The sequence below is a fragment of the Artibeus jamaicensis genome, unplaced genomic scaffold, assembly GCF_021234435.1.
Source record: "Artibeus jamaicensis isolate MK-2021 breed Jamaican fruit bat unplaced genomic scaffold, CSHL_Jam_final contig_519, whole genome shotgun sequence".
NCBI classification, from domain to species: domain Eukaryota; kingdom Metazoa; phylum Chordata; class Mammalia; order Chiroptera; family Phyllostomidae; genus Artibeus; species Artibeus jamaicensis.
Window position 1 is genome coordinate 16,351,684 of NW_026521871.1, and position 27,334 is coordinate 16,379,017.

Genomic DNA, 27,334 nt, shown 5'->3' on the forward strand with positions numbered 1-27,334 from the left:
CAGCCACATCTCGGGAGACCTGGCCCTCCTGAGAGACAAGAGCCAGCGAGACAACTGAAAATTGGCTGAGATTTAATCCAAACAACTCATAGCTCAGACTGATATCTACTTTAAGTTTATAGTCCTTGATGAATATTTATATCCAAATAGGGCCAGTGGAAAAGTTCCATCCATGTGGATTTTAAGAGTTTTGCCTTTCCTCAGCCACATTGACCAAATTCAGGAAAGTTGTAGAATCATTGCCAAGTACATGCTCTTTGAAGTGCAGGAAATTCTGAGAAGGCCCTGGGCCCATCATATTTCTTCTTATCCTGAAGACTTAGAGTTGGCAGTCTCTTTTTAAAAAACACTTAATATCAACACCTCTAGGTGCTTTATAATTTCAGCCAAGTCCTTGACACCGAGCTGACTGCACATACTCTTTTGAAATAGTGAATGATGGTCTGGGCAAAGTTTTGCTGGGGGCGGAATTGCTTTGGTTGATATTTTTTCCCATCTTCTAAAAATTATAATAATTCAATTAATCACTTTAATTCAGCTCTTTACTTTGCTAGTAGAAAAATAGCCCACCACATTTTCTTAGTTTTATTGATTATTCCATATTCCCCAGAACCAAAACACCAGAAACTTCAACCATGTCCTGCCCTTGATATGAGGGGCACAAATAGAAGCCTTGCTCTTGCACTAGGCCTCGTAACTGCTCTTATCAAGCATGGGCCACAGGCCTACATTGTTGTACACAGTTGTACAGTTTTTTCCTAATGTTTCCACCAATCCCATTTTATAGAGGAGTAAGCTAAGCTTCAGGGATAAGATTCAGGGACTAAGTAAATTGCCATAACCATATGCATATTTTGCTGTGTAACACCCATGTTTTCATGCACACTATATACAGGATTATTATACTCATTATTATAACCATGATATGTGATAATTAGACCCATGTATAATGCGCATCCTTATTTTTCCTTCAAAAATTTAGGCAAAAAGGTACACGTTGTACATGGCAAAATTTGGTAACTAGTGTGATGGAGGCAAATTAAATGTAAGGAATCCAGTCCAGAGCTGTACATTCTTCCCTCTGTACCTTTTCCCATCTCTTCCCAATATGTGTACAGAGTTCAAGGATGGGCCATGGACATGTTGGTCACAAGATAGACTTAGCTGGTGCACAGACATGCATTTACCAATTGAAACACGTTAGAATTTTCTCCCTCTTCAGCCCTGCCACCCTTCGGATTATGTCAAGGAAACAGTCTCTACCTGCTGCTAAAATGTCTCTGAGGCCCCAAACACCCTCCCCAAGTCCACTTGAAACACACGGAGGGTGGTTCTCAGGCTCGGAGCTTTGAGAAAGCAACAGTGTTAGCTAGATTTTAATAATACTGTTTCATAGTTACTATATTTTCATGGTTACTTTATATATTTTTTAAGATATTATTTATTTTTAGAGAAACACGGCATGTGAGAGATGCATCGATTGGTTGCCTCGCATGTGCTCCCAGCTGGGGACCTGGCCTGCAGCCCAGGCATGTGCCTGCACTGGGAATCGAACTGCAACCTTTTTGTTCACAGGCCGGCACTCAACCTGCTGCCACATCAGCCAGGCTACTTTCTATTTTTTAATATATTTTAGGGATAAATGTATTTTTTCATGGAATAAGTTTTGAAAGTCATTTGTTTACAGAAAAAATACAAGTAATCACCCAGGTGGTATACTGAGGACCAAATTAACGAAGGAGGAACCTGGAGTCCCATAAATATCCCTTATTTGATAGCCCCTAATATCTACAGCACTTCAGTGTTCAGAGTGTTTTACTGCATCGTCATAGCTGATTCTCACAACCACCCCACAGAGCCGGCAGGGGTTCTGGTCCATTGTAAAGATGAAAAAAAAAAAAGCCTGGGCTGGTGTGGCTCAGTGGATTGAGCACCAGCCTGTGACCAAAGGGTCACTGGTTTGATTCTCAATCTAGGGCACATGTCTGGGTTGTGGGCCAGGTCCCCGATTGATTGGGGGCACACAAGAGGCAACCACACATTGGTGTTTCTCTCTCTTTCTTTCTCCCCTCCCTGCCCTCCAGAAATAAATGAATAAAATCTTTAAAGATGAAAATAAATCAAGTTTCAGACAGCAGAAATTGCTTGCTGGGGTCACATAGGTAGTGAAAAAAATAGCCGGGGCTCAGGTTCAACTCCCCGAGCTCCAACATGAACAGTCCTCCCCCAGCACTTTGCCAGCAAATTATTTCAAGGGCAGGCATGGCTAAAGGGATATTCCAAAGCAGAGAGCCAAAGCCAGAAATGCCATGGAAAGTCTGCAGAACTTAATGATTCTCATGGATTGGCCTGGGTTTTCACAATTTCCTAGTGCTTGTATATATTCTATTTCATGGAAAGCCTGTGTGTGGTTGCTACATTCTGAGTTTCTCTAAAAAAAAAAGTCTGATTTTCTCTAGTGAGTCACCTTCCAGAAGGTTCAGAAACTGGCTCTCCATCAGGGGAACATCTCCTACCTTCTGGGGTACACCGTGAAAGAAATCAACACAAACTGGAAACAGGTGTCTCAGTGAGGGAAATTTGGGCTCTGCCCAATCAGAAGAGCTTTCTTTCCAAGGATTCTTGCCTTGAGCAGTTGATTGGCATTCAGACTGCAGGTCCATGTGACTGCATGGGCAGGGATACCATACACATGCGAGAACCAGTAGGTTTGGGTGGCAAAGAAGGTGAGTTGGCAGTTCTGTTGATCTATACATGAAGAGATCCCAAGAGCTGAAGACACTCCGGAGGTAAAGCTAAGAGCTGGAGGGAATGGTTGAAGCCATTTGAGTAGATTCATGCATGAGAAAATAACATGATGAGAACGCAGAGAACCCAAGAGCCAGTGCTAGAACCTTAAAAGGAAGAGGGGCCACTGAGGGAAGCAAGGAAGGGTTGGCTGAAGGGGTTGGGCGACCCCTTTCTTTTCAGGGGAGGCTAGAATCCTGGAAACCAGGATGGTTCTTTTTTCTTCCAGCCCCTCCTGCAAGCATCAGCCTCAGGTGTGTTAGCTTTTCATGCACCAAGAAGCACTGATGAATGGCAAGAACAGAAGTATTAAAAAGAAGCTATTCAAACAGAAGTTTACTGAAGAGCTTACTAGGTGCAAGGCATTATTTTAGGCACCGGTGATAGAGCAATGAACTAGCTAGGCAGGGACCCTGTCCCCATATACTTGCAGTCTAGCAGAAAAGAATGACATTCAAGAGTTCCATCCACAATTAAATAATTACAGTCATGATGGGTATTAGGAAGACAATATGAGACACAGAGTTTTCTAAGACCATGTGTTAGAGGTTGAAGGAAGATTAGGAATTCATTAAGTGAAGAAAGAGAAATGGTTCAAGCACACAGAACTGAATGTGGGCAGACTCAGGCATACAGGAATTTGTCGTCATTTCCTGGGGCACTTGGTAAATGTATAATTCTAAATTTACTCAGGAGGTCATTTTCTGAAGAAGAACCTGGCTTCTGCAGTTCTGATTTTACATTTCAAATGTGTTACAAAGGTGAGACCTTAAAAGTGAATCATTCGCAAAGTGAGGAGCCACGCACTAATTTCTGTTTCATAAAACTGCACTTAGAAAAACCTGACCTAAGTATTCTCTAAGTTATTTTCATCTCTAAGAATCTGTGATTTTCTTATGTCAGATTTTCTTAAACACAGAGCTCAACTATATGAAGTCTGTACAACTACTGCATTATGTAGCAGTAAAGCTGGGAAAAGGAAATATTTGAATGTGTATTGAATGTTAGTTTTAAAAACATACGATAGCACAAAAGAGAGAAGAGGGAAGCCATTGATAAGAAGGATACTTGTTTTAAGTGGAAAAAAAGGTTTTGCTAAAGGTGTTACACCAAAACACAAGTGTTTTTCTGAACATCAAGGCAGCAGTACTGGATGAAAGGGGTGTGTGTGAATGCCCCCATTGCCAGGCCTCGTATAAGTTAACCCAGGAATTTGGGCCTGAGATTTCCCAGCAGGAATCACCTGCAGAAGCAGAGCCTGCAGACTTCTTAGTAACAGTGCTGTACGTTCACACACGGCACATTTCCTTTTAAGATACTAAGATTCAAATAGGCAAGAGTAAAAATTCTCCCACTTGGTTTGCTAAGTCTCTCCCACTTCCAAAATTATTCCAATAAAAGTGTGTTATCCTTGGAAAGATCGGTAATGCTGCAAGTTAAGAAATCAGACGTGTGCACTCCCACACGCACACACCAAATTACGTCCTTATACGAAAACATCTGGCCACTGAAATCAGGAGAGTCTTATAAAGTATGGGAGGTACAATGAGGAAGTACTGGCCTCAAGCTTACAGTTTTCTACTTGAGGAGTCAGTCTATTCGGAGCTGAAACCTAAGAACCATGAAGTCAATTAGACTTTACTTTCCAAGTGCAACCTGAAGATATTAGGCCTGGCAACACCAACAGCTTGTTCTCATTTGAGAAATGGAAGAGTAGAGAGACCCTACTCAGACTTTATTTTCTTTTATTGTGACACCCCCTCAACAAGCCACTTGGTAAATCTCTAGATGAGATTCCCCAGGGGTTCTGGATCATTTCTGGCCCATAGTGAGGCTGGTGACTTGACTTATATCTTCCAAAAAGCTGGTAGGGCCTGTCCAAGAAAGAAGAAAAGAGCATTTCAAGAAAGAAAAAGAAAAAAAAAAAAGATTGCATTGGAGCCTCTGGAAGCACTTAGTTCAGCAAGAAATGCCAGGACAGCTCTTGACCTGCAGGAATCCCTTTCTTAGAGAAAATGCCAACTCTCTGGGAATCTGGTTTGGAAAGATCCATAGAGTCTGGAGGTATGGGAGGCAAGAGCACCCTCCTCCCACTGACTGTATCAGTTCAGCAGGGAACCCCCCAAATAACAGGCTGACTTTTCTAGACACTTGGGAAGTTCTCATAAACAGAAGAGAAAGGTTCCGCCCCTCAGCTGTTTTTGTCCCCTGCATATGTGCAGTTCCCTGTGCACATTGTCCCGGTTGGTGGCCGCATCTCCGTCAGCCCAGCAGGGTCCTTTATACATGAGACTTTCGGACCTGTGTTGGGTACAACCACACGTAAACATCAGCTATCGGCAAGACTCAGGCACAGAAGAGGCTGGCTGCTTTTCTGCCTGGGCTCTGCCAAAAGACTGTCAAACAAAGGAGTCAGAGTCCTAGATTCTCCTTGACCCCTCGCACAGATCTGATCATGTAGCCCCGTTACCTTTGAAAGATAAAAGCTATTCTGCAAATACTTCCCTGCTGCCCACTTCAAGCTGAGAGCGGGAGCCCAGCCATGCAGACTGTTTCCCAGAATTGCTACACTTCTTTCCAAATGTCTTTTGGTCAGGCCTTTCCAAGAGCTGCAAACCCCTGAAAAATGTTCTGATTTGAGTCTTATCGCTGCTTTGACTACTTTTTTATGAAAGTGCTAAAAAAAAACAAAAAAGTAAAGTTATCGAAAAGGCAGACAGAAGAACGGAAAGGAAAGGGGGCAGACAATCCCCTGTCTTGGCTGGCGGAGCGCTCGTTGTCTGCTCCATCATGCCAAGTGATAATGGGGTAGGAGGTAGACATTACTAACCGCCTCTGCTGGCCACCAAGTCGCAGGAGGAACTGTGGTTGTAATAATTCATTTTTAATCAAGAGGTTTCCAGGACTCAGACAGTTAAGAATGGGGTCATTGTTGGGAAGGGGTGAGGTTTTAGAGCCAGTCACCCCGGGGCAGGCTTCAATGCTTACTCCTGCTACGGCCCAGGGTCTGGACATTCCTGCCTTCCTGGAACCAGCTGGAGTCGGTGAGGCTTCACTGACCAGAGGAGGTGGAGGAGGCAAAGGCAGGGTCTTAAACAGAGAAACTTTTATTTTATATTTCCTTCCCACATCTGGGTTTGCTTTTCTACTCGGTTTTCATGGCCAGATTAACCCTTTTTATTCAGATATGATGTGAACCTCAGGATCTCTGATAATCTCCTTCCCTGGAGGGGAGGAACCAAACAAGTGGTTAGGACGATAGAAGTGTTCTCTGTAAAGGGTCGGGCATGGTGGTTAGGAGTTTAGGCGGGTAGGGGAGGAGGTACCTAGCCGGGGAGAATCAAGGACCTCCCTGAGGAAATGACAGGAATTGGGCGGTGGTTTCCAGGACTTTTCCAGGGGCATGTTTCTTGGGGACCCACTTCTGGACAGCTGGTGTGGGAGACACAGGAGCAGCGGGGCCCTTCCCCCACCCCCAGATAGTCAGGGGCCACCGTATAGCCTGTGACCTTCTGTGAGCTCCAGAGCAGCAGGTCAGGTTTCTTTGAATTCGATGCTCCTTCCTGGCTACCCTGACTTTAACTTAATTCTATCTGTTAAACATGATTTTTTGGGAGAGGGAGGACAGTAAGGAGAATGTGGTGGTACAGTTTGCCCCAAATCCAAATTCTCCTGGAGTTGAATATGGACCGACAGACACACAAAAAAAAAGAGCCCGGCCTGGCGGCTCAGGTGGTTGGAGCATCGTCCCCGTACAACAAGGGGTTATGGGTTTGTTTCCTGGTCGGGCCACGTGTGGGAGGCAACCCATCAATGTCTCTCTCTCTCTGTCCCTCCCCACCTCACCCCCGCCTCAAATCAATAAGCATATCCTCTGGTGAGGATTAAAAAACAAACAAAATAAACCACCATTTCTTATAGAGAGTAAAAAGTACCCTTTTGTTGGGCATTTTTACAAAACTTTATTTGTGGCATCAGACACTCCTAGCATCTTAAACTAAATCATCAGACTAACTCTACCACAACCAGTCCATGCGATAAATTTAACACACACAAACCATTTCATAGGAAAATAATTGAATCTGTACCTTGCAATACCCACAACCCAGGCACTTCTGCAATCAAAGGGAGGGAGGGAGGGAGGGAGGGAGGGAGGGAGGGAGGGAGGGAGGGAGGGAGGGAGGGAGGGAGGGAGTTTTCCTTCCATAGAATTCTAAGTACTAGATTGCTTGATTTATCTCAATTCGTTTAGCCTGTGCATTTTATTCCTCATTACACAACTCAGGAAAACAGTATCTAAATTAAAGAGATTTCTTAACATCTGAGCTTGTCCAGACAGAGAAGTAGAAATGGCCAAGGGGCAGCCCTAGGGAAGAAAGGACGGACACATAGACACACACAGACCCCGTCACCAAATATTCCCTCTAATGCAGACGAGGACTTGGCTGCTACCTGTGTGAGTGTAGCTGTGGTTTTAGGAAGCATTTTATCTAAAGTTGTTTCTCTGGCCAATTTGCACATCCTCATTGAGACCACTGGTCCATGGTGCAGAATGAACATTTGAACAAGGAGAAAGACTGCCTGCAGCCAGTTCTGCACACTTCGGCCTCGTGCTACCATATTCTAAGCCTGCTATCTTAAGGCAAGATGGGATAAAAGCTAGAACCCTCTAGGATCTGGGCCACAAGTCCCACTTTTTCATCTCCTGTTTGGGGGAACGTTCTCTTGGCCACAAAACCTGCAGCCCTAGCCTGAGGCCTCCCCGACCAGAGGAGCCTCAGTAGGGAGGTAAGGAGCCAGAGGTCAGAAGCAAACAGGGCAGCAGTGCTGCTTAAGGCTGGAGGGGGCAAGACAGGGAGCATTCACTTTATATTAACACAGGGAAAGAAAGATGTTATGGAAATGCACGCCGAAACTCAGCCTAATTAAAAGCAAGCAGACTGGAAAGAGCCAGGTTGTTGGCCTTCCCCCAGCATCCTTTGGGGGGGGGGGGGTCTGGGCCCCACCCTCCACTACTGGTGACAGGACAAGTGACAGGGAGGGATTATGGTCAGGAAGGGTGGCAAAGTATGGTCAGAGTTACTATACTGGAAGGTATATTGATTGCAGGGCTGGGTGAAAAGGGTGAAGGGACAGAGAAAAAACCTCATAGACAACAACGGTGTGGTGATGGCCGGAGGGAAAGGGGGTGGAGGGAGGTCGGAGAGGGTGAAGGGGGCATACATGGTGATGGAAGGAGACTTGACCTGGGGTGGTGAACACACAGTACAGTTTTTTAAAATAAAGATTTTGTAACCCCTTTTTAGCAACTCATATTTTCAATTGTTGCGGAGCTTCCAAATTTGGGGAAAGGCCAGGCCTCTGTCGCAGTCCTGGGGTCCTTGGGCGGGAAGGTGAAGTGCACACCCCCTTTTACACCCGGCCAGGCCACTCTCCGAAATGATCAGACTTCCTAAGGGAAAACAGTCTCTCCATGATGCAGCTCGTAGCCATCCTGGGCCTCAGGTGTTCCCAGGTTGGGTTCCTCCATCTGATAGGATCTCTCGGGTCCCAACCCCCGTAGCACTGGAGGGTGGGGAGGCCCACCCCCGACCTCCACCTCAGGCCTAACAGAGGGTCTCTATCCAGGAGAGCCCTTGAGAGGAGTCAGCCAGCTGGCGAAACTTAGAGGAAGAGGAAAGGGTGTAGCTTCCCCTCTGCACAGATGTTAAGAGAGTTACTGCATTTGGCACGAAAGCCTAGGAGGCAGGCTTGTGCCAGGGCAGATGGGACCAAAAGGACAAGACAGTAACAAAAGTCAGGCGTGCTGAAAAAACTCACTTGGAGGCATTGTGATCTTTAAAGCTGAGGGTGTGGGTGTTAAGCCAATGATGTTAAGGATGTTAAAAATCCAAGTCGGAGCAGCTAAAGGTACATGGGTGTCGCCCAGTTGTTTCCAAACTTGTCCATACATTGAAATACCACAAGAAACTTCCAGAATGGCTGTGGCCCATGACCTGACCCCAGAGATTGTGGTTGAATTGGTCAGGGGTGTGGCCTGCACTTTGGAAGTGTTAAAGGATCCTCAGGTGATCCTCAATGCAGTCAAGTCCCTCACTACTCAGGGGGTGGTCCCTGGACTCACCAAACCCCAATCTGCATGTTAGCTAGATCCCAAGGGGCCTTTATGCTAATTCATGTCAGGTTAACTTGAGATATGCTGCTTTATCTAATTCTATATTTCTGTGAGTTACTTAAGAAAAAAAATGAAGGGCCCCGAAATATCTGGAAAAGGCCTTTTGGCATCATGTGCTGTACACTGGTGGAATTGAAATGAAGATTCGGGATTCAGAGAAATCTGGGTTCATATCCAGACTGACCTCTTTGAATCCTCTTAATGAGGGAACCCGACTCCTCCCTGGTTTGCCTGGAGTTTTCCTGGTTTTGTCACTGCAATTGTCTCTCCGAGGCCCTGAACCAGTCTCAGGCAAAGCAACACAATCAGTCCCCCCTCCTGTGGACTCGTGTGCAACCTGGGGATACCAGCAAAGATCAGTGGTTCTCAGACATCAGTTGTGCATCCAAATCACCTAGAGGGCTCGAACAGCTATGGCTGGGCCCCGCCTGCAAAGGGCCAGATTCAGTAGGTCTGGGTGACAACTGAGGATCTGTGAGGCCAACAAGTTCCCAGGTGCTGCTTGGGGAATGCACCTTGAAGACCACTGCCAAGGTGACCTAACTCATACGGGTGCTGTAAGATTTGCAGGAGCTCCAGCTTAGCACAGTGATGGAAAACCACAAAGCCTGATACTTGTTACAACTGTTGTTCTTTTTCATAACGGAAAAGATGAGCCTTGTTGTAATAACTATGTATGATACCAGGTGGGTACTAGACTTATTAGGGGAATCACTCTGTAAATTATATAATTGTCTGACCACTGTTATACACCTGAAACTAATGTAAAATAATATTGAATGTCAACTGCAGTTGACAAATTTTTTAAAAACATGGGACTTACACTGGTCCCTAAAGAGTGGGTTGGGTTGTAGCTCTCTGAGGTTTAGATGACCACGAACAAAAATGCTGAGTGTATGTTCAGGAGAGCTGCAGGGGGCCCGGGCAGCTGGGAAGGGAATCTGGGTGGAATCGGTAGACGATGTGGGGAGCAGAGGGGGGCGAATGCGGACAGGTGAGAGGCCACGTCGGGGGAGCCCCATGACACCCAGCGCTCAGCAACTTTTATCCCTTTAAAAACGGTTCACCATTACTTCAGAACAAGACAGGTGCTAGTATCCTCAGTATAAGCAAGTTGCTTATTATCCAACCACCTTCACAACTTGGGGCACAGTGCGTGCTCCTTCTCCCCAGGAAGTACTGAGCACACCCGGCTGGTAGTCAGCTGGTTGTCATGTCAGGTTTCCGGGGGGGCCGGTGAACCAGGTGAAGCCAGTGCCCCAGCGCTTTTTTCCCACAGGCGCCACCAGGACTCTGACTCACCCTTCTGGCCACCCCCTTGACAACTGCCTCGAGGCCCGTCCGTTGCCTTGAACATCTATTTACACTTTAGTTTATTTAGCAGAACAGGGTTGGATGCTGGAAATCCCAGGACCAAGATGATCATGACCTTTTCCTACTGCCCCCAGCCCTAGCCCTTCCAGGACTTCCCATCCCTGCAAACACACTCCCCTGCCCCTTCAGATCCAACTGGCCTGACGCCCACAGTCAAGGCCAGACTCATAAGAGGTTGTCTGGGGTCTGGGACTCCTGGTGTGGTAGAAAGTCACAGGATCTGGATTCCAAAGACATGAGTGTGAATCGTGTTCTGAGCAACAAATCCCATCAGCCCTATGCGCTTGCTTTGCTCATGAGCCAAGTGCAGTAATAAATCTGCAGCCCAGGGTTGATATGAATACACTTTGTAAACTGTAAAGTGCGTGGGGGAAAGTGCCGTAGCAGATTGGATGGGAGCATGGCTCTGAAGTGAGACCTACTTGGTCTCAAGCTATTGGATTTTAACCTCCCTGGACCGCTTTCCTCATATGAAAATAAGGTTAGTGAAAATAAGTTCAGTAAAAATATCACTCTCATAGGTTCACCAAGAAGCTTTAGTTACATATCGTAAAAATGCTTGACAGTTTCCTGGCACATAAGGTGTACTCAGTAAATGTTAGCTACAGTCATAAACCTGGGGGAAGATCAAACATTCCACGTACAGGCCAGCACAGATAAGTGTAGATTTAAAAGGTGCCCCCGCCCAGGCCTTGTGAACGGACAAGCTGCGTCTCCTCTCTCAGACCCAGGCAGGTGTCGCCAGTTGACCAGGAGTAGTGAGGACACCTCGCAGGGTTGTCATAGTGGTTGAGGAAGAGAATGCTTCAGCAAAATCACTCCGTCGACTGCCAAGCTGTTATTATTTGAGGGGTGTGGATGGTAGTGGGGCAGTTTCCAGGGTCATTTTTCTGTATATGACCTCAGTTCTCTTGTGGACCTTCTCCTAACTTCACCCCACCCCAGCCATCTCCACCCTCTCTCCTGGGAACCCTTAGGGGAGGGTTTGTTTTTCAGTAACAAAGTATGCTGATCAATAATCTTCAACGACACATATACTTATGGAGCTTACTTGCAAAAGACATGTCAGCAGTAGACTCGGAGTAGAATGGAGTGTCAATTCAGAGCACGCCAGCTCAGAAAGCTAAGCCATGGACAGAACAGGAACATGTGATGACGTTAGGATATAATTTTCAAAAAGGTAAAATCATGACTTTTGTGCAAATATAAATTAGAACTTAGCAAACATTTTAGTCCACTCATTCTTTAAAGAAGGACTCAGAAATTTAGATCAATTCAAAAACCACTTAAGGAGCCAGGTATTTATAGTCAATTTAAAGTTAAGATGGAAGGGTTAGGTACATAACTAGTTCGTGCCCTACTGGACAATAAACCATAGCCTTTGGGGCTGTCTTTTTCAAAAGGAAAAAAGTTATTTGTACTTGAATCGCCACTGGAGAAAAAGCTACAGTGTAACACCAGGTCTTGGAGTAGAGCAAAGTAAATTTGTCTAGATAGTCCTTGGGGGATTAGGGGCAGTGTCATGTTGCCACCATATGACATCGAAAGGATCCCCACCCCCATCTTTCTGTCTTATTGCTAACTTCTGGATAACTTTTTAACAATCAATGCTAAATAATTACTTCACTTTACAAACAACCTTTTATTCTTACATGATACTTACAACAGCCTTGTTGAGACAAAAGGGGCAAGAAAAACTAATCTATCGTAGGAGGAAACTGAGTTAGACAAGGAGAGAGAAGCTGACCTGGGAGGAGAGCCCCCGTCAATAATTCTAGCTCCCATGCTCAGCCCTAAACTCCGTATTACACTTCCCCTGTCTGGTTCCTCTTCATCGAAGTCCTACATGGTTCTTGGTGACACTGCCCCCTTTAAGACTTCTCTTGCCGGTCACCCGAAGGCAAATGCTTAAAGGAGGGAGGAGTCCCTGTTGACCTGCCCCTCGCATCCCCTGGGGACCCCTGGTCTAAGTCCTTTTCAGCCCCCGCCCCAACAATTCTGTTCCACAATAGCAAATGAACCACAGCCTACTATCCCGAACCAAAGAAAATTGTCAAAACATGTTATCCTCCCTCAAGAAAAAGAACAAAATAGGTGCTACATTCCAAGAACCCATTTTTTTAAGTGATAGGTCCTTTTACGTGTTTCTCTTCTTAGCTACTGTGAGCCACGATGGGCCACTGTGCCATCTTCTATCAGAGACGCAGCCCACGTCAGACAACCCCACTGTTTATAAACTGGAATACGTGTTTGAGACACTGTTTCTGGTTGGTGGTTTCCCCTCCTCAATAAACAGGACCGTTTTCTGTGTCGGACGTAACCGGGTCTGGATGAATCGCATGCAGTGGACCGATGGCTATTTACTGTGTTAACAGTCTGCCAGGAAGCCAGCTGCCAGTGGGGCCTGATGGCCCCAGCCTATTTCTGCCTCAAAAGGCCATTTATTTTACTCTCCCACAGACTTCTGTCACCATGGAAACCGTCCCACTAGCAGGATGGAGACTAGAGCCAGCCCTCTGCTTCCTACACTTCGTCAGAGAGGCCACACATGTCCACCAAACTAAGACAGGAGTGTGCAGTTAGAAAAGTAGTTCCTCTGAAGCTCCCTAAAACTCTGACGCTACGGGGAAAAAAGATGTTTTTGAGAACACCTGATGCAGGAGGCGGGGTCTCTCAGACTGTTGTCGCGAGAAGCGAGGACAAGGACGGACTGTAAGAAACAGTGCAGGCAGCACCTTCTCCGAGCAGCGGCCCATTCCTGCCTCAAGTAACTGCGTGGGGCAGGTTGGTTTGCACCGCTCCCCTGACACACACTAGACACTGAGGCTCCACGAGTCCAGTCACCTGCCCACGTCCGGCAGCAGGAAGGCACAAAATCGAGATTCTCGCCACCTCTCTTCTCACTTCCAGTGTAAGCTAGCACTTGAATGAAAGGCTCTGGAAGCCTTTTTGCATCCAGTGTTCATCGTCTTCATTCGATCATGCAATCCTTCCTGCCTCTGGCCCGCAACCGCTTCGAAGCATCTCACAGAACAAAGGTTCTACTGACGGAGATTTGGGCAACCCTAGTTCCGGCCAGTTTTCTCGTTTTACAGAGGAGCAATTTAGGCCGGGTCAGGAAATGAGTCGCTTCTAGCTGCACAGCTAATAAATGTCAGAGTTGGCACTGCAGGGCCACCCCCCCCCAGCACCCCCACCCTGCAGGCCAGGGCTCTGCTGCTCTGTGCTGCCTTACATCACTGTTTCTACACCAAACCCTGAGCCAGCTGCTTAAGTCTTCTGGCCAAGCATCAGGACTAATCCCCTCAAAGGGTGGCTGTTAAGTCAGCCACTCATTAGAAGAACAATGCTCAAGCTTGCAGGGTGCTTGGCCACTTATGAAATGCTTCCACACAGCTCTTCTGTTTCCAGGCCTCGCTGCCCCTGGGTCTGTTTAAAACAATCCAATGGTGGTGCCTTATTCATAAGTTGTATACCTCCCAGAGTAACCTTGGAAGCACTCAGGTATGAAGTCTGAAAGGACTGCTGTATTCCAGCTAGTAGAATCAAGGTGTCGAGAACAAGTGTTTGCAAGGAGCAAAGTTCTGCCTGTGAATGGAAGCTCCCAGCTCAGGATAAAAAAGGGAGGGGTACACATTATCTTGATTTTCAGTTTTAACACAACTCTAACACTGAACAGACACAAATATGAATATACTTCCCTTCAGGTAGGTGTAACGTGGCTCTGACTTGCCAAAGCTGTGAGTGTGCGTTAGAACCAGAGCACTCACATGTCCCAAAGAGCATGCTTAGACTGTGCATGACGCTGCCCATCAAGCTCTTTTGTTCCTTTCTGTCCTTGCACATTTTGTTCTGCCAGGAATCCCTTTCTCCTTTGCTGCCAGTTCATCCTGCACTGCCCTGATCCAGAGTCGCCTCCTCTAAGAGGCTTCCCTGGATTTCCTTCCCATACAGTTTTATTGACACCTTACTCTGTGCTCCGAAAGTCTTTGTGAAATAATATAATAGCAGCTGACATTTTTAGTGCCTGGTACGGTCAGACACTTTACATACATTATCTCTGTACCCCTCTGACAGACAGGTGAGAAAACCTGGCTCCTTTGGTCCAGGTCCATGTGGTTGTTGAGTCATGAACCTGGGTTTGGAACTCAGGTCACTCAGACGGGTCCATGTGTTTCTACTGTACAATCAGCAACTTTCCTCAAAGTTGCCCTTTCCAGCAGCAGGTGATAAGTATGTTTTTCTTTCTCCATCTCCCCCTAGACTATGACTTCCTCCAGGGCACACCTGGTCTTAGGATGTATCCCTGTGTGTAGCACATAGTAGATGCTAAATAAATGGTTAAGTGGATCCATGGTTTGTGAACCATGAGCTCATCCCTTTATTGTACCAGCTGAAGGAACCTTGCTTTTTGATAAAATCACAGTACATGTGCATACCGGTACCAAATCGTCCACACACACCCCCACTCCCAGTGGAGTGTCCGGTGAGATTCTCAGCCAGCAGATCCAGATACTGACGACCCACTGCTTCTCTAGGTCTAATGTAATACGAGTCTCCTAAATTTTGTTAAATTGCAGATTCTGATTTAAAGGGGCTGGGGTGGGGCCCGAGCATCTGCACTTCTGCAACCTGCCGGCGCCGCTGCTGGTATCGAGGCCTCGTTTGAGAGCCATTAGGGTCTAAACACGTCAGCAGCAGCAGCAGCCATTGCACTTCCGCTACCTTTGGCTGGTAACAAAAAAATAAAAACCGACTCGTGTGTCCTTCTCTTTCCAAAGCACAGTCTGATGTTCTATGTTTCAGCAAAATATTTAAGTTATGCTTTGGACTATAAACTTTTGGCAGCGTGAGTATTGGTTTGCGCCTTGCTTTAATCACATGCTATCAATAAATTACAAGTAAATGAGGGAGAGGAGACATTTGCTGGAAGATTCCTTTTCAGGAACAAGTGAATCCGAGGAGTGGGGGGAGGGTAGAGGAAGGAGCAGATGGTCCCTCACAGCAGCCATGGTAACTGGTGACAGCACTGTTAGTTGTGAATGAGCTCCCCCTGCATTTTTATTGAGAGGTGCCCCACCCATCCACACGTGCCTGCCCTACGGCCACTTTGCCAGCTGATCATCTGGCAAAGAGTAAGTGGTGTAAACAGTAAGGTTCCTGGTGAACCGTTGGTGATGGCTTACTAATCTCAAGCACTTTGAACCCCACACAATCCCTTTGCTGGTGTGCCAACTCCTTTGGAGGTCAAGCATCCCTGGTCCAAGATGTTTAGAAGGAAAACACCCTCTTTTCTGCTCCTCTTCCAGATGTCCCTGGGCCAGCAGCAGTCAGCAAGAGGTGTGCCTTGTTTGAGATGCAAGGGGACGTGTTCAGGCTTCGAGCCACATTCGTGGAGGTAACCGAGTTTGTCAGGAAGGCTCTGCCTGCCTTCACTTGTTGGCTGTCCTTTCAGGGAACCCTGGTCATTCTCTGCTGGGACTGCTTAGGACGCACGTTTTGGAGAGGAGTGGCTCTGGAGCGAACGCACTCCCACTTGGCCTGACCCGGCCATGCCGGAAAAGCCCTGGGGATCCAAGATGCTGAAGGAGCTTTGCACTCCATTAACTGTTTCGAGGTGGAGGCTCAGCCCAGCAAGGACTGCGCTGGGGAGGTGTGGGCAGTGTTAGTTGGCTCCCGGTCCACTCTGGGTAGAGCCGTCTGTCCCGGGGTTTGGTGCATGGGGCTGATCTCCCACTGCACCATCATCCCTGTTGATGTGTTCTGATCTGAGAGTGCCCCTGGGACGGAAGTAAAAGTCGAGGTGTCCACACACTTGGAAACCAAGACGTGGTATTCACATCCACACGGGAGGACCATAAGAGCCAGCTGGGCTTTTCTTTTTCATCCTGAAGACTGAAAACTAGAGGCGGGCCTGCCACACTGCATAATCTCAGTACTGTTCACATCAGCATCTGTGTGGACGGCACCCCCAGAGGTTGTGTGGGGCGCAGCATGCGTGACTGTCCCTGCAGTCCTGTGAGACTTCGTAGGGCACCGTAGCAAAGGAGGAGCTTTTGTCTGCACTGCCAGAACATTGCCTTGGGCACTCAGTGGGGGAACAAAATTTGGGAGGCTTTTGTCTCAGAGATGCTGGCTTCCACTGTAAGAAGGCAACTGTAAAAGTATTTCTTGAACTGAACTTAATCTTTTGTATTCGAATGTTGAGATAACCCTAATGGATAGGTATTACTGTCTCCATTTTGCAGATCAGGAAACTGAGGGTGGTGAGGGCTACTATACGGCAGGATTCCAACTCGGGTCTGGGAAGCCCCATGCTGTGCTCGCAGCCATTCTGCAGTACAGTGCACCACGAGATGGCAAAGCACAAAACCGCCTTTGACCCCATTCCCTGACCTTCCTTCGAGGTCATCCAATCTCGATTCCTGTCCCCTGCACAAATTCCTCCCAGGAATTTGGCTAAAACACTCCCAGGATGGGGAACCTCCTTCCATGCATCTATTTTGGCCACTTGAGCTCTTTCTGACCTAGAGGAGAGTCACCTTTTCCATCATGTCACTCCATTGGTCCTGAATCTGCTGTCAGGGTGTCATAGAACAGTGTTTAGAATCATCAGCTTAGGATCCTTCAGACAGCCTCCGGGGCCCCCCTTTCAGAGTTCCTGGGCAGGAGCTGATGTTCCCTGAATGTACCCAGAGTCCTTTCAGTAACATTTGCCTTATCACAAGAATCACACCCCAGTGCTTCCTGTGGTCTGACATCTCAAAATAATCATTTAATATAGTTTGTCTGGTTTTCTAGGTGTTTAAAGGCGGAGGGAAGTTCTGAACACCCTGTTCCTCATAGCTGGAAGCAGGAGTCTCTCAGCATTATTTTAATCCCTACATTTCTTCATCACTTGAACATCAAGTGACTTTATCCTTGAGAAAGACAGCAGCCTGCAGGTCCTTCCTGCATCTCAGGTGTCATCTTTGGTTTAAACAACCTTAACAGGGACCTTAATTGAAGCAGTGAGGTCCCACCCTTAGGGAGGAAGCCACGTCAAACCACTTTTATGCTCCAGTTGCCATACTCTCCATAGTTTGAAATATATGTGAAGATCAAAGTGGTAGCCAGCTGGCTGAGTGGGAAAGGCCCTTAACTAACAATCACAGGACAGAATTCACATGCTGACTCTGCCTGAACAAGACACTTCCCTTCTCTAAGCCTCAAGCTTCCCACTTGAGAAACAGGGGCTTTGGAGCTGATGTGCTCCGGGGTCCCCTTCTGGTTTTATAATTCCATAGTTTCAGACAAACTATTTACAATGAAATGAATGATGCACATGGTTAGTAGAATTAGAATGGAATTAGTATCAGAAGCACCGAAGAGTAGCATTACATAGAGAGGAGGGTACAGAAGCAGACTTTCAGGACAAACGTATTATGAAAACAGGGAGGAGCTCCTCCAGCAGCCTTTAGCTTCCCGCACTCCCAATAGCCATGCTGGGCCCATCTGACAACCTTCACAGGATGCCGCATTTCCCTTCAAGGAGGAAAACACACCTCAAGGACTCGGTGTTTCAGAGAGAGCCCAATGCAAGCTCTCTTCCCAACATGCATAGATTTTTTATATTGTTATTATTCTAATTAGCTGTATTTTTTCCAATATACACTGACTTCAGTGGATAGAAGGGAAAAACTAATTTAAGGAAAACAGGGGACATACTATGAAAAATGGAAGTGAGACCACAGACTCTTCAAATTACAAAATTTTGCATTCTTCAGGGACCTGCTCTCAATGGACTCCCCCGAACTGCTCATTACAGCATCCCTTCTCACAGGTGCTCTCCCCAGCCAGTGTCAGCAGCTGCCCTGGGATCTGTAGTGTTCATTCTGCCTCTTCTCACCAGGGCAGGGGATCTTCATCTATAATGCTGCAGTCACAGGATGGCTGGGCTTCCCGAGCTTTTCGAGGGACAATGTCGAGAAAGTCAACCTGAGCTGCTTAACTTCCTGAAAGGGAGGAGTAGCGACTCTAGTGCTTTTGTGTCATCGAATTACCTTGGGGACGGGAGACTACAGACCCATGTCTGACTAGTGGGGACCAGGGCAAGGCATGTCCAAGTTTACCCAGCTCCCCAGATGATCTGGATACCCAGCAAAGTCTGAAAACTCATCGACTAGACCAGAGGTCAGCAAACTATCTGCAAAGAGCCAGATAGCAATTGTTTTAGGCTTTGCAGGTCATAAGGTCTCTGTCACACCTGTTCATCTTGGTCCTTGTAGCATAAAAGCAAATGGACAGGATATTCAAAATTTTCTACCTATTTAAAAATGTGAAAATTATTCTTAGTTCATTGGCCATACAAAAATTGGATTTGGCCTATTAGCCATGGTTTGCCATCACTGATATAGACCAGCCCTCTCATTTGATAGGTAAGAACCTTAACCATGTATCTATGGTGGGCTAATGTGCAGGCTGGGCTCAGATCCCAAGGCTGTGCCTTTTGCACAATTAAAGGTTGCCTATGACAGATTGCAGATGTGTCCATTTTTAACAGCACTCAGAACCTGTATATCTGTGTCCTCTACAATCCTGGTACCTGGAAAGAGGGAGGTAGACTTCTGTAAGTCCCAGCCATGTGCTTGGCAACATGAATAAAGGAGAAATAACATGGACACACTTTCAGAGAACATCTCATATTTGCCAACACTTTCCTTTTCAAAGTATTTACATTCCCAACATCTCTATTAGCATCCCGAGAGTCTGTGTTAACCAGCAAAGCAAAAGGCAGCTTCCTCACCCAGCTCCACACACAGGAGGTATTGGGGAAGTCAGAGGACCAGGAAGAACCAGGGATTTCCTTCACTTCCTTCCTCTTCCTCCTCCTCCCATTTCCTGCTGTCACCACCCACATTAAACCAATGGCGCTATCACCTGTCTTCTCCGAGAAGCAGCCTCCTTCCTGCCTCATAAAAAGGCGAGGCAAGGGAATATCACTGATCATAATTAAAATGCCCCAATTCCGCAAAGCAAGCAACCCCTTCTTATGAGAACAAAAGGACCTCGTTTTCATCCTGCATCACCTTTAGGTGCTAGAATCATCCTTGAGATCACCAATTTTAACTTTTCTCAAATTGCAACCCACCAAACAGGAACTTGGACTGCAAGCTTCTCCTCAGATAACGTGGGGAATGCTGCCTCTTTCCCCACCTGGGGTCATACTGCACATCAGCACATTAAAGACAAGAAGCAGCCTCATACTAAAAGATGTGTCTCACCTTCAGTAATCCACTGCTTTTCAAACTCATCACCACTGAGCCCTTGTCCGCATGCTGCACACCAACATCCTGGAGAGCCGGTCCAGTCCAGCAGAGCCGCCACACGGCACTTGCCGCTCTCACCCAGCCCAACTGATGTTACTTCATGCTGTACTTTCCCCCTGATTCTCCCCCCTCTCCCAACTGGAAGTTCTTTGAAGATTGTGAGGGGATCTTCTCCTCCTCATGTTACATGAGGGTTTTTCAGCCTCGGCACTTTTGACATTGGGCACTGGATTACCCTTCGTTGCGAAGGGAGCTGTGCATTGTAGGATATTTAGCAGCATCCCTAGCCTCTACCCTATAGAAGGTAGTAGCACCTCATTGTGACAATCAGACGTGTGTCCAGACATCACCAAATCCCCCTGGGGGACAGAATTGACCTTGGTTGGGAACCACTGATGGAAACCATCGAGGCACGCCCTTGCTAGCCCCACAGTCAATATTTATGATCTATGATTAAATGTATCAATCTCCCAAATTTCAAACAGCCGAGGAGGGTTTCTTCAGGCATGTCTGGCTGGGAAGTACTCATGCAACTACAGCGACATCTCTCTTTCTTAGGCTGCCCGATCCCTGGGTTAGGTCTTGAAAGAGGTACTTGACTTTGACCTAACAAGCTCATAAATGGCATGCACGGTGCATCTGGGATACACAGCCGGCCTGTGGTGACAGGCCAGAAAGGGAGGGGCATTCTTTTGCTTTCAGGACATAGAACTCTGGATTCCTAAACCATAACAGTGTGATACAAAGTAGCCAGTCACTTCCGTTTTTGTCAGAGAGAAGGCCGGGCTTTACAGTGAATTTGCAGCTTCTCCAGATGCTTTTCCCTCTCTCAGCCTCACCACCAAGACTTGCCAGTGAACACCAATCTCTTCAGCCTGAGGGGTTTTCTAAGTTCTTTCTCTTCCCACTGGCTCCTATCCACCAGTCTCCTGAAGAAAAATTTCCAGCTCTATTCTAACTTCAGAATGAGTGCTCAAGAGTTTAAAAGTTACCGAAGCTGTGAGGCTCAGGAATCTTGGGAGACAATATCAAATTCCTTAAAGCAGGGGGTCCACAACTTTGTTTATAAAGGGCCAGATAGTAGTTACGTAGGCTTCCAGGGCCAGATGTGCAGCTATGCAAGTCTGCCATTATAGCCCCAAAGCAACCACAGGAGATATGCAAATGAATGGCCATGGCCTTGTTCCAATAAAACTTTGCTTACAGAAGCAGCTTATAGGCCAGGTTCAGCCCACAGGCCCTGAAGACTCCTGCTTTAGGGCATCTCTAATGAATGAACCAGGCTTTGCCACCACAACCACCAGGAGAGTAAATGTGCTGCTGGTTTTTTTCCAGTAAAAGTCATACCCCACAATCTCCACCAGTAGACAGACCGATAGACCAGACTAGAGCCTCCCAAATGCAGTCCCGACCCTAAAAAGGCCCATTGGTCTCATGTTACCATGTGTTTGCTGCTGACCTTTCCAAGTCACTGGAGTTAAACTGTGCACTGCTTTCAAAGGGGTAGCTGCTGCCAGCAGAGACTGCCTCTCTCTTCTGGAGGTTGATCTCACTTGTCCCCATCTCTACCCCACCCCAGGAAAATATGCAAGTCTTGCAAATGCAGCCAAGAGGACCACTGCCTGAGCTCTGACCTAGAAGATGATCGGAAAATTGGCCGCTTGCTGATGGACTCCAAGTATTCCACCCTCACGGCCCGGGTGAAAGGCGGGGATGGCATCCGAATTTACAAGAGGAACCGGATGATCATGACTAACCCCATTGCCACTGGGAAAGATCCCACCTTTGACACCATCACCTATGAGTGGGCTCCCCCCGGAGTCACCCAGAAACTGGTAAGAGAGCTTCCTCCAACCAAGTGGTGGTTTTCTCACCTTCGTAAATGTTAGCCGTGCCACAGGTTCCTGAATTCCAAGGACAAGATAAGAAGTGTGCAAGGTTACAGAAATCATAGGGATGGCTGTGGTTTCATTTCCATTTCTACCTCACAGGGCAATCTTGAAGTGAAGACTGTCTGGTCCTCAGCTTTCCTCATCCATGAAAAGGGTAGAGCTGTTCATCTGGACTCTAAGGGCCCTTCCGAGTCTAGTCCCAGGGCTTCTTATGGTTCCCTTTGGGCTCCTCACTTCTAAACAGAGGATGGCTTACCACCCAGAACTCTTTCAGGTGCTCGTCTTCTGCCATCTTCGTTTCCCCTCGAAGTGGCTGGGGTGTGCCATTTGCAAGCCTCTAGGAGAGCAGAGAAATAGCTCTTGCTCCTGCTTAGCAGCTGAAGTCTCTTGGGCTTAGAAGGGAGAACCAAACTAGCTTTTCACAACTGTGGGGAAGAGACACAGAGAGAAGGCTTGGGCAAATGATTGGAGCAACTCTGAGGAGGGCAGAAAGGACAAGGCCCGCAGAGAACAGGTGACCTGCACAAGGGCACACCCTGACTATGTGGGATCCTCTGGGGACCCATAAAAAGTCCCCAGGCTCAGGCCTCACCCCAGACCATTAAAATCCGAAGCTCCAGATAGCATGATCAGAATCACCAGAAGCGAGCAGGTAAATGATGTCCCAGGTAACACCACATGTGGCCACCTTTAAGACCCAGAGGCCCGTCCAATGCTGAGTAGACCACTCAGATTTCAACAAGCATATAGATCATGTGGAGAGCTTGTGGAGATGCATCCAGTAGGCCTGGGCCGGTCCCGAGACTCTGCACGCCTGACAAAATCCGAGGTGATGCTGATGCTGCTGGTCCCCCGGCCACACCTGGGGTGGCAAAGGCCCAGACAATCTCTACAAGTTACTGAGCTAAAAGAGATCCTGAAGTTTTAGGGATGCAAGCCTGACATTGTACACTGCTCTCTCTGGTCTCTTGCACTGTGCAGGCCACATAGTGTAGTGCCTCGTCACCCTCCTGGCCAGTGACATTGGCATGCAATCTGTGGACCGGTGCCACTTCTCAAAATCCCTGTGACTGGTTTACCATGAAAAGTACAAAAACTGAGAATAAATGTGACATCCGAGCATGTGATCAGAGAACTCTCATTCCCTGTGGTCAGATGCACGTGAAAGTCTCACATGTCCTGTGCCACCTTCCCATCACGTGCAGGGAGCTCAAACTCACTCTGTGCCAGGTGGGAAAACCAACCAAACAAACTGCCCCTTCACCATAGAGAGTTTGAGCAGCATGGTTCTAATCTAGAGCATAAGAGGGAGGAAATCCCTTCTAGATAAAGTGATAAACAGAGGCAAAGATTTATTTGTTAAAGCTGTGCTTTTTAAAAAGCATGTTTTAAAAGAGCACTTCAGCATTCATGAGCTCGGCTTCCCTACGAGGCGGGAATTATTGTACATGTAAGGAAACTCAGTGGTTCATTGGCATTCGCCAGCAGTGCTGAAGAAACATGCTGGCTGGTACTGAAGGCGGGCCACCAAGTGGGTCTCTGAGATGTCTATGAAAACTAAGGCATTCAGCTCATAAAGGAGCCAGCTGTGGTGTCAGGATTTGACTGGTAAAAATCCCAAATGCTTGGGCCCCAAACTAATCAGAGGACGGCATCGTGAGGCCATGATTAACGAGGCCTCATAAAACGCACAGTATAAAAGCCACTCTGTCTACACTGCATCTGGCCTGCGGAGGTCACATTTTTGAGATTGGACAACTCTCCCTCCCTACTCGTCTTCCCAACTTTTTAATTTAATTCCCAAGTGTTTGGGACTGATTACATTTCGGAAATTGAACTGAATCTTGCTATCTGTCATCCTTCCCAACTACGAAAGCCAGAAAAATTCTTAATCCTTTAAAAACTGATTACAGAAAACCTAATTGCTAACATTTATTGAGTACTTACTAAGTGCTAGGCACTAGGCTGAGAGCCATCCTTGTACAATCTCACCTAAATTTCCAATACTGTGAGGCATGTACTATTTACCCTCATCTACAGAAGGGGAAACTGAGACTCAGAGAGGTGGCACTGCTAGCCAGATGTCCCACAGCCAGCTTCAGTGGCAGAGACAGGTCCTGAGGTCAGGCCTCCCTGACTCCACAGCTGGGCTGTTCCTAGGCCAGGCCGGGCGAACCGGGCAGGTGGAAGGGGAAGCACATATCTTGGGTTAGCATTTCTAGGGAAGGCTTCCAAGAGTGCAGTGTGCATGGGGGGCAAGGGGGGACTTGAATAGATATTTGAAAGCTAGACAGGATTTGGGCGGGGGCAAGATGGAAAAGATGAAGGGAGCCAACATCCATTGAGCATTTTGGATATGACGTCAACACCTCGGCACTCCCTGTGTGTAGGTCCATTACTGTCCCATTTTACTGGGGAGCAAACAGAGGCTTGTGAGGAGCCTATGCAGAGGAAGTGCTCGCTCATACCTGACCCTCCACTGCTGCACACTCCAGCAAACTCTGGTGATGAATCAGAGCACTCTCCCCCTCGGACCCCTCACTGGTCCCCAGAATCCTCAGCACCGCACTGCAGGTAGCCACTATCGGCCAGGATTGACATGGAACATGAAGCCCATTTCTGTCCTTGTCTGGGAGCTGGAGAAGAATCGGGAAGAGCAGGATCCAAATTGGTTCTTCTAATTCCAGAGCCCATGTGTGTTCCACTGCCCAACCTCAACAACAGAGCTCCTTCCCCTTCCACTTTCTGTCTGCATTTTTCATTTCTCTCCTTATAAAGCCTTATTCCAAGAACATCTTCACCCAAGATGTCTCAGCCAGACAGCAGGGCACCAAATGACCCAGAAAGATTCTTATGAAAAACTTAAAACCTAAGCCTATCTTTCCAGCTGGGCCGAGGAAAGGCCTCTTGCTAAAGGCTTTTGGAACATGACTTCAGTTAGCTTCCTGGATACCTGGGCATCCTCTTATAGGCTCTGAGTGACACAGGCAGCCGACTCAGACCCAACCCCCTCCCCACCTCATCCCCTTTGCAAGTCCTTGTAGTCCACAGTGATTGCCTGAAGGGCTGTGATGAGGTGGATTCTGAGACCCTCATCGGGGTGATTAGTAATAGCTGTTCTAGGTGTGTGACTAGGAAGTGCAGGCAAGAGTCTCGGGCCAACCAGGCAGGCATCACAAAACACACATGTGGCAGCCGGATCCTGTAGCCTTGACGAGTGCAGAGGCAGAGAGATGGCACCCAGCTGGAGCTCAGAGCTGCAGCAGGAACACTGGGTCCCTGGGAAGGAACCTGCCTGTCTCCAGGGCCCCAGCCAGGAACCCATGCACTCTGCAGGCCACACACACCCACAGCCAGGACAGAGCCAGGAAAGGACACCGAGTGCAGGGATCAGAAGGAGACTGGCCAGTGAGGCCAGTGCTCCAGGACTTTGAACCACAGAGTTTAATTGTAAAGCTGAGCAGGAAGGGGTACAGGCCCTTTAAGGCCAGAGCCACAGATATACCCAGGACTGGGGGGGGTCCAGGCACCAGGAGATATGTACCCAGTCCACCCACCTTGACATGATGACGATGGTAAACTCCCCCAGTGAAGAGGGGACATTTTTTTTCTCTTTGCCAGTCATCCATACTATAGAGAGGCAGAATGAAAGGGGTTGAGACCCAGGCTGCTGAGTTCAAAGCTGTTTCTACCACATACTAGCTGTGTGACCCTGGGGAGTGACTTAACCTCTCTGTGCTTCAGTTTCCAAAGAGGTAATATAAGTACCTTCCTCGCAGGAGTGTTGTCAGAATTAAATGTGTTCACATACGTAAAGCATCTAGAAGAGTGCCCGGAACATCGTACTTACCACATGTGAGTTATCCTATCATTCCTAAACCACTCAGCCTTAGGGAGTGGGTGGCCTTCATTGAAGAGGTGACTCTCCCATGAGCTGAATCATCCATGTGACTGAGACAGTTCCAACACATTCTGGCAAAGTGAGCAAAGGCCCCATTCCACTACTCCAAAATCCTTTCTTAGATCCTGGGGGCAGGGCAGCCCCAGGCAAGAAATGGGAAGAGCCGTATGGGAGTCTGCCCCCAGGGACTGTCCCCTAACCATCCCCCAAGTTCCCGAGCTCTGCTCCAGCCTGTTGGCTGTGGGTCTGCTGCTTCCCCTGTCCTCTGGATGATCACATCCACTCCCCATCCCACTGTCCCCAGAAAGTCCCCGCCCCTCAGACACACCCAGGAGGGCTTACTTCCACAGCCTCCAGACTCCTAAGTCAGAGTCTTTGGGTGGACTCAGGAAGTTTTGTACAAGGTCTCCCAGTGATGCAGCATAACGTTGGAGACGGGGTTCTCAGACCTGGCTGTCTAGCATGTGTGTGCTGGAAGCCACCTGCAATTTCTTACTGATCAGAAGTAAAGCGATGGGTCATCTTGGTCTTCCCAGGACAGGTTCAGAGATAAATTCTCTCTAGACAAGGAGTCAGATTCCTGTTCCAGTGTTGTGTGAAAGATCTTGGCCTCTTTGGCCAACAAGAAACCATGACCTTGGTCCCCTTCACAGGCTGTAAACCCGGGTTAGTGCTACTGCTCATCTCTCTGTGTGGCCAGGATCAAGTGAGGCCACCACAGGCTTCTCACAATCATCAAGACCATAACAATCATGCAGGTTATCCTGAGCTTTGCAGGTGAGGACACTGAGGCCCAGAGGGGTTGGGTACTCTGTCTGTCTTACACAGAGAGCAGCTGCAGGACTGGAGCTAGAAATCCAAATTTCTTAACACCCCAGGACTCTGTTGACCATCCAGGCCATCTCCCACATCTGGGAAAGCACCTTGAAAAGTGTTTGGGACTGCGCCAACGAACAGGGATTAACAGGGTGTTCTATGAGTCCGCAGTGCCAAGAGGCATCTCAAGCAGGTGTCCCTAGAAACTAGGACAGAGCCACCAAGGGGCATCCATAGCTACCCTTCCATTGATGAGTCTCACAGGAACCCAGGTCGCCTCCTCTTCATTTTCTAAAAACATTCTTATCCACGATTCTTTTATGATGAAATTCAGCAAATACCAGGCTCTGGGCTAGTACCCCCTGCCCAGGTTCCTCACCCCTGCCCCCTAAAAGCAGAAAACAATGGGACTGTTCATTATAGATTGCAGTATAAATTTCCAGGGGGTACCGGAATCAGTACCAGGGGGTACTGGTTCACACAATTCCAAGATGAGTCCAGCCCCAGTAGTGCAATATGAGGCAGGCAAGTTCTAAAAGAGTAAATAGGGCAGCAGCCACCTGGGCGATGGGAATCAGGCACCCTGGTGGGTATGTCAAGGTCATGGTCAAGGTCAGGCACAGAAATGGAGAAACTTTGTCAAGGAAACTTTCCTTTCACAGTTTCTCAGGATGTTTTGGCCTTCACATTTATTCCTATCTCCCCATCCCTGGGACCCACCCAAGTAAAAGATTTCTGTTCAGCCCTAGTCAGGTGGCTCAGTTGGTTGGAGCATGGTCCCCTGCACCGAGGTTGCAGGTTAGTTCCCTGGGAGGGGTGTGTATGGGAAGCAACCAATCAGTGTTTCTCTCTCACATCCAGGGCTATCTCTCTCCTCTCTCTTACCCCCTTCCCTCCCTCACTCTTCCTCTCTCTCTGAAATCAATAAATACATCCTTGGGTGAGGATTTTCTAAAAGATTTTTGGGTTTTTAATTTTTTTTAAAAAAGCCAAATTGGACAGTGATTCTGAACATGTTAATATTCAGGAGTTTACCATTCACATCCATGTGGAAATGTTATTGACATGAAACCTTGTTGAT

The 27,334-nt window shown here is 47.6% G+C and overlaps 1 protein-coding gene across 2 annotated transcripts in view; it reads left to right on the top strand.

The window, feature by feature from the left end:
• Positions 1-27,334, top strand: part of LMCD1 (LIM and cysteine rich domains 1) — a 56,909-nt gene that overhangs the window by 14,232 nt on the left and 15,343 nt on the right. Inside the window, exons 2-3 of one of the 2 annotated variants that reach the window (XM_037134747.2) lie at positions 15,646-15,734; positions 21,224-21,479. In XM_037134747.2, coding sequence (XP_036990642.1) covers positions 15,646-15,734; positions 21,224-21,479 — 345 coding nt within the window. The remainder of the gene's footprint in view (positions 1-15,645; positions 15,735-21,223; positions 21,480-27,334) is intronic. The other variant, XM_037134748.2, reaches the window with a different exon arrangement.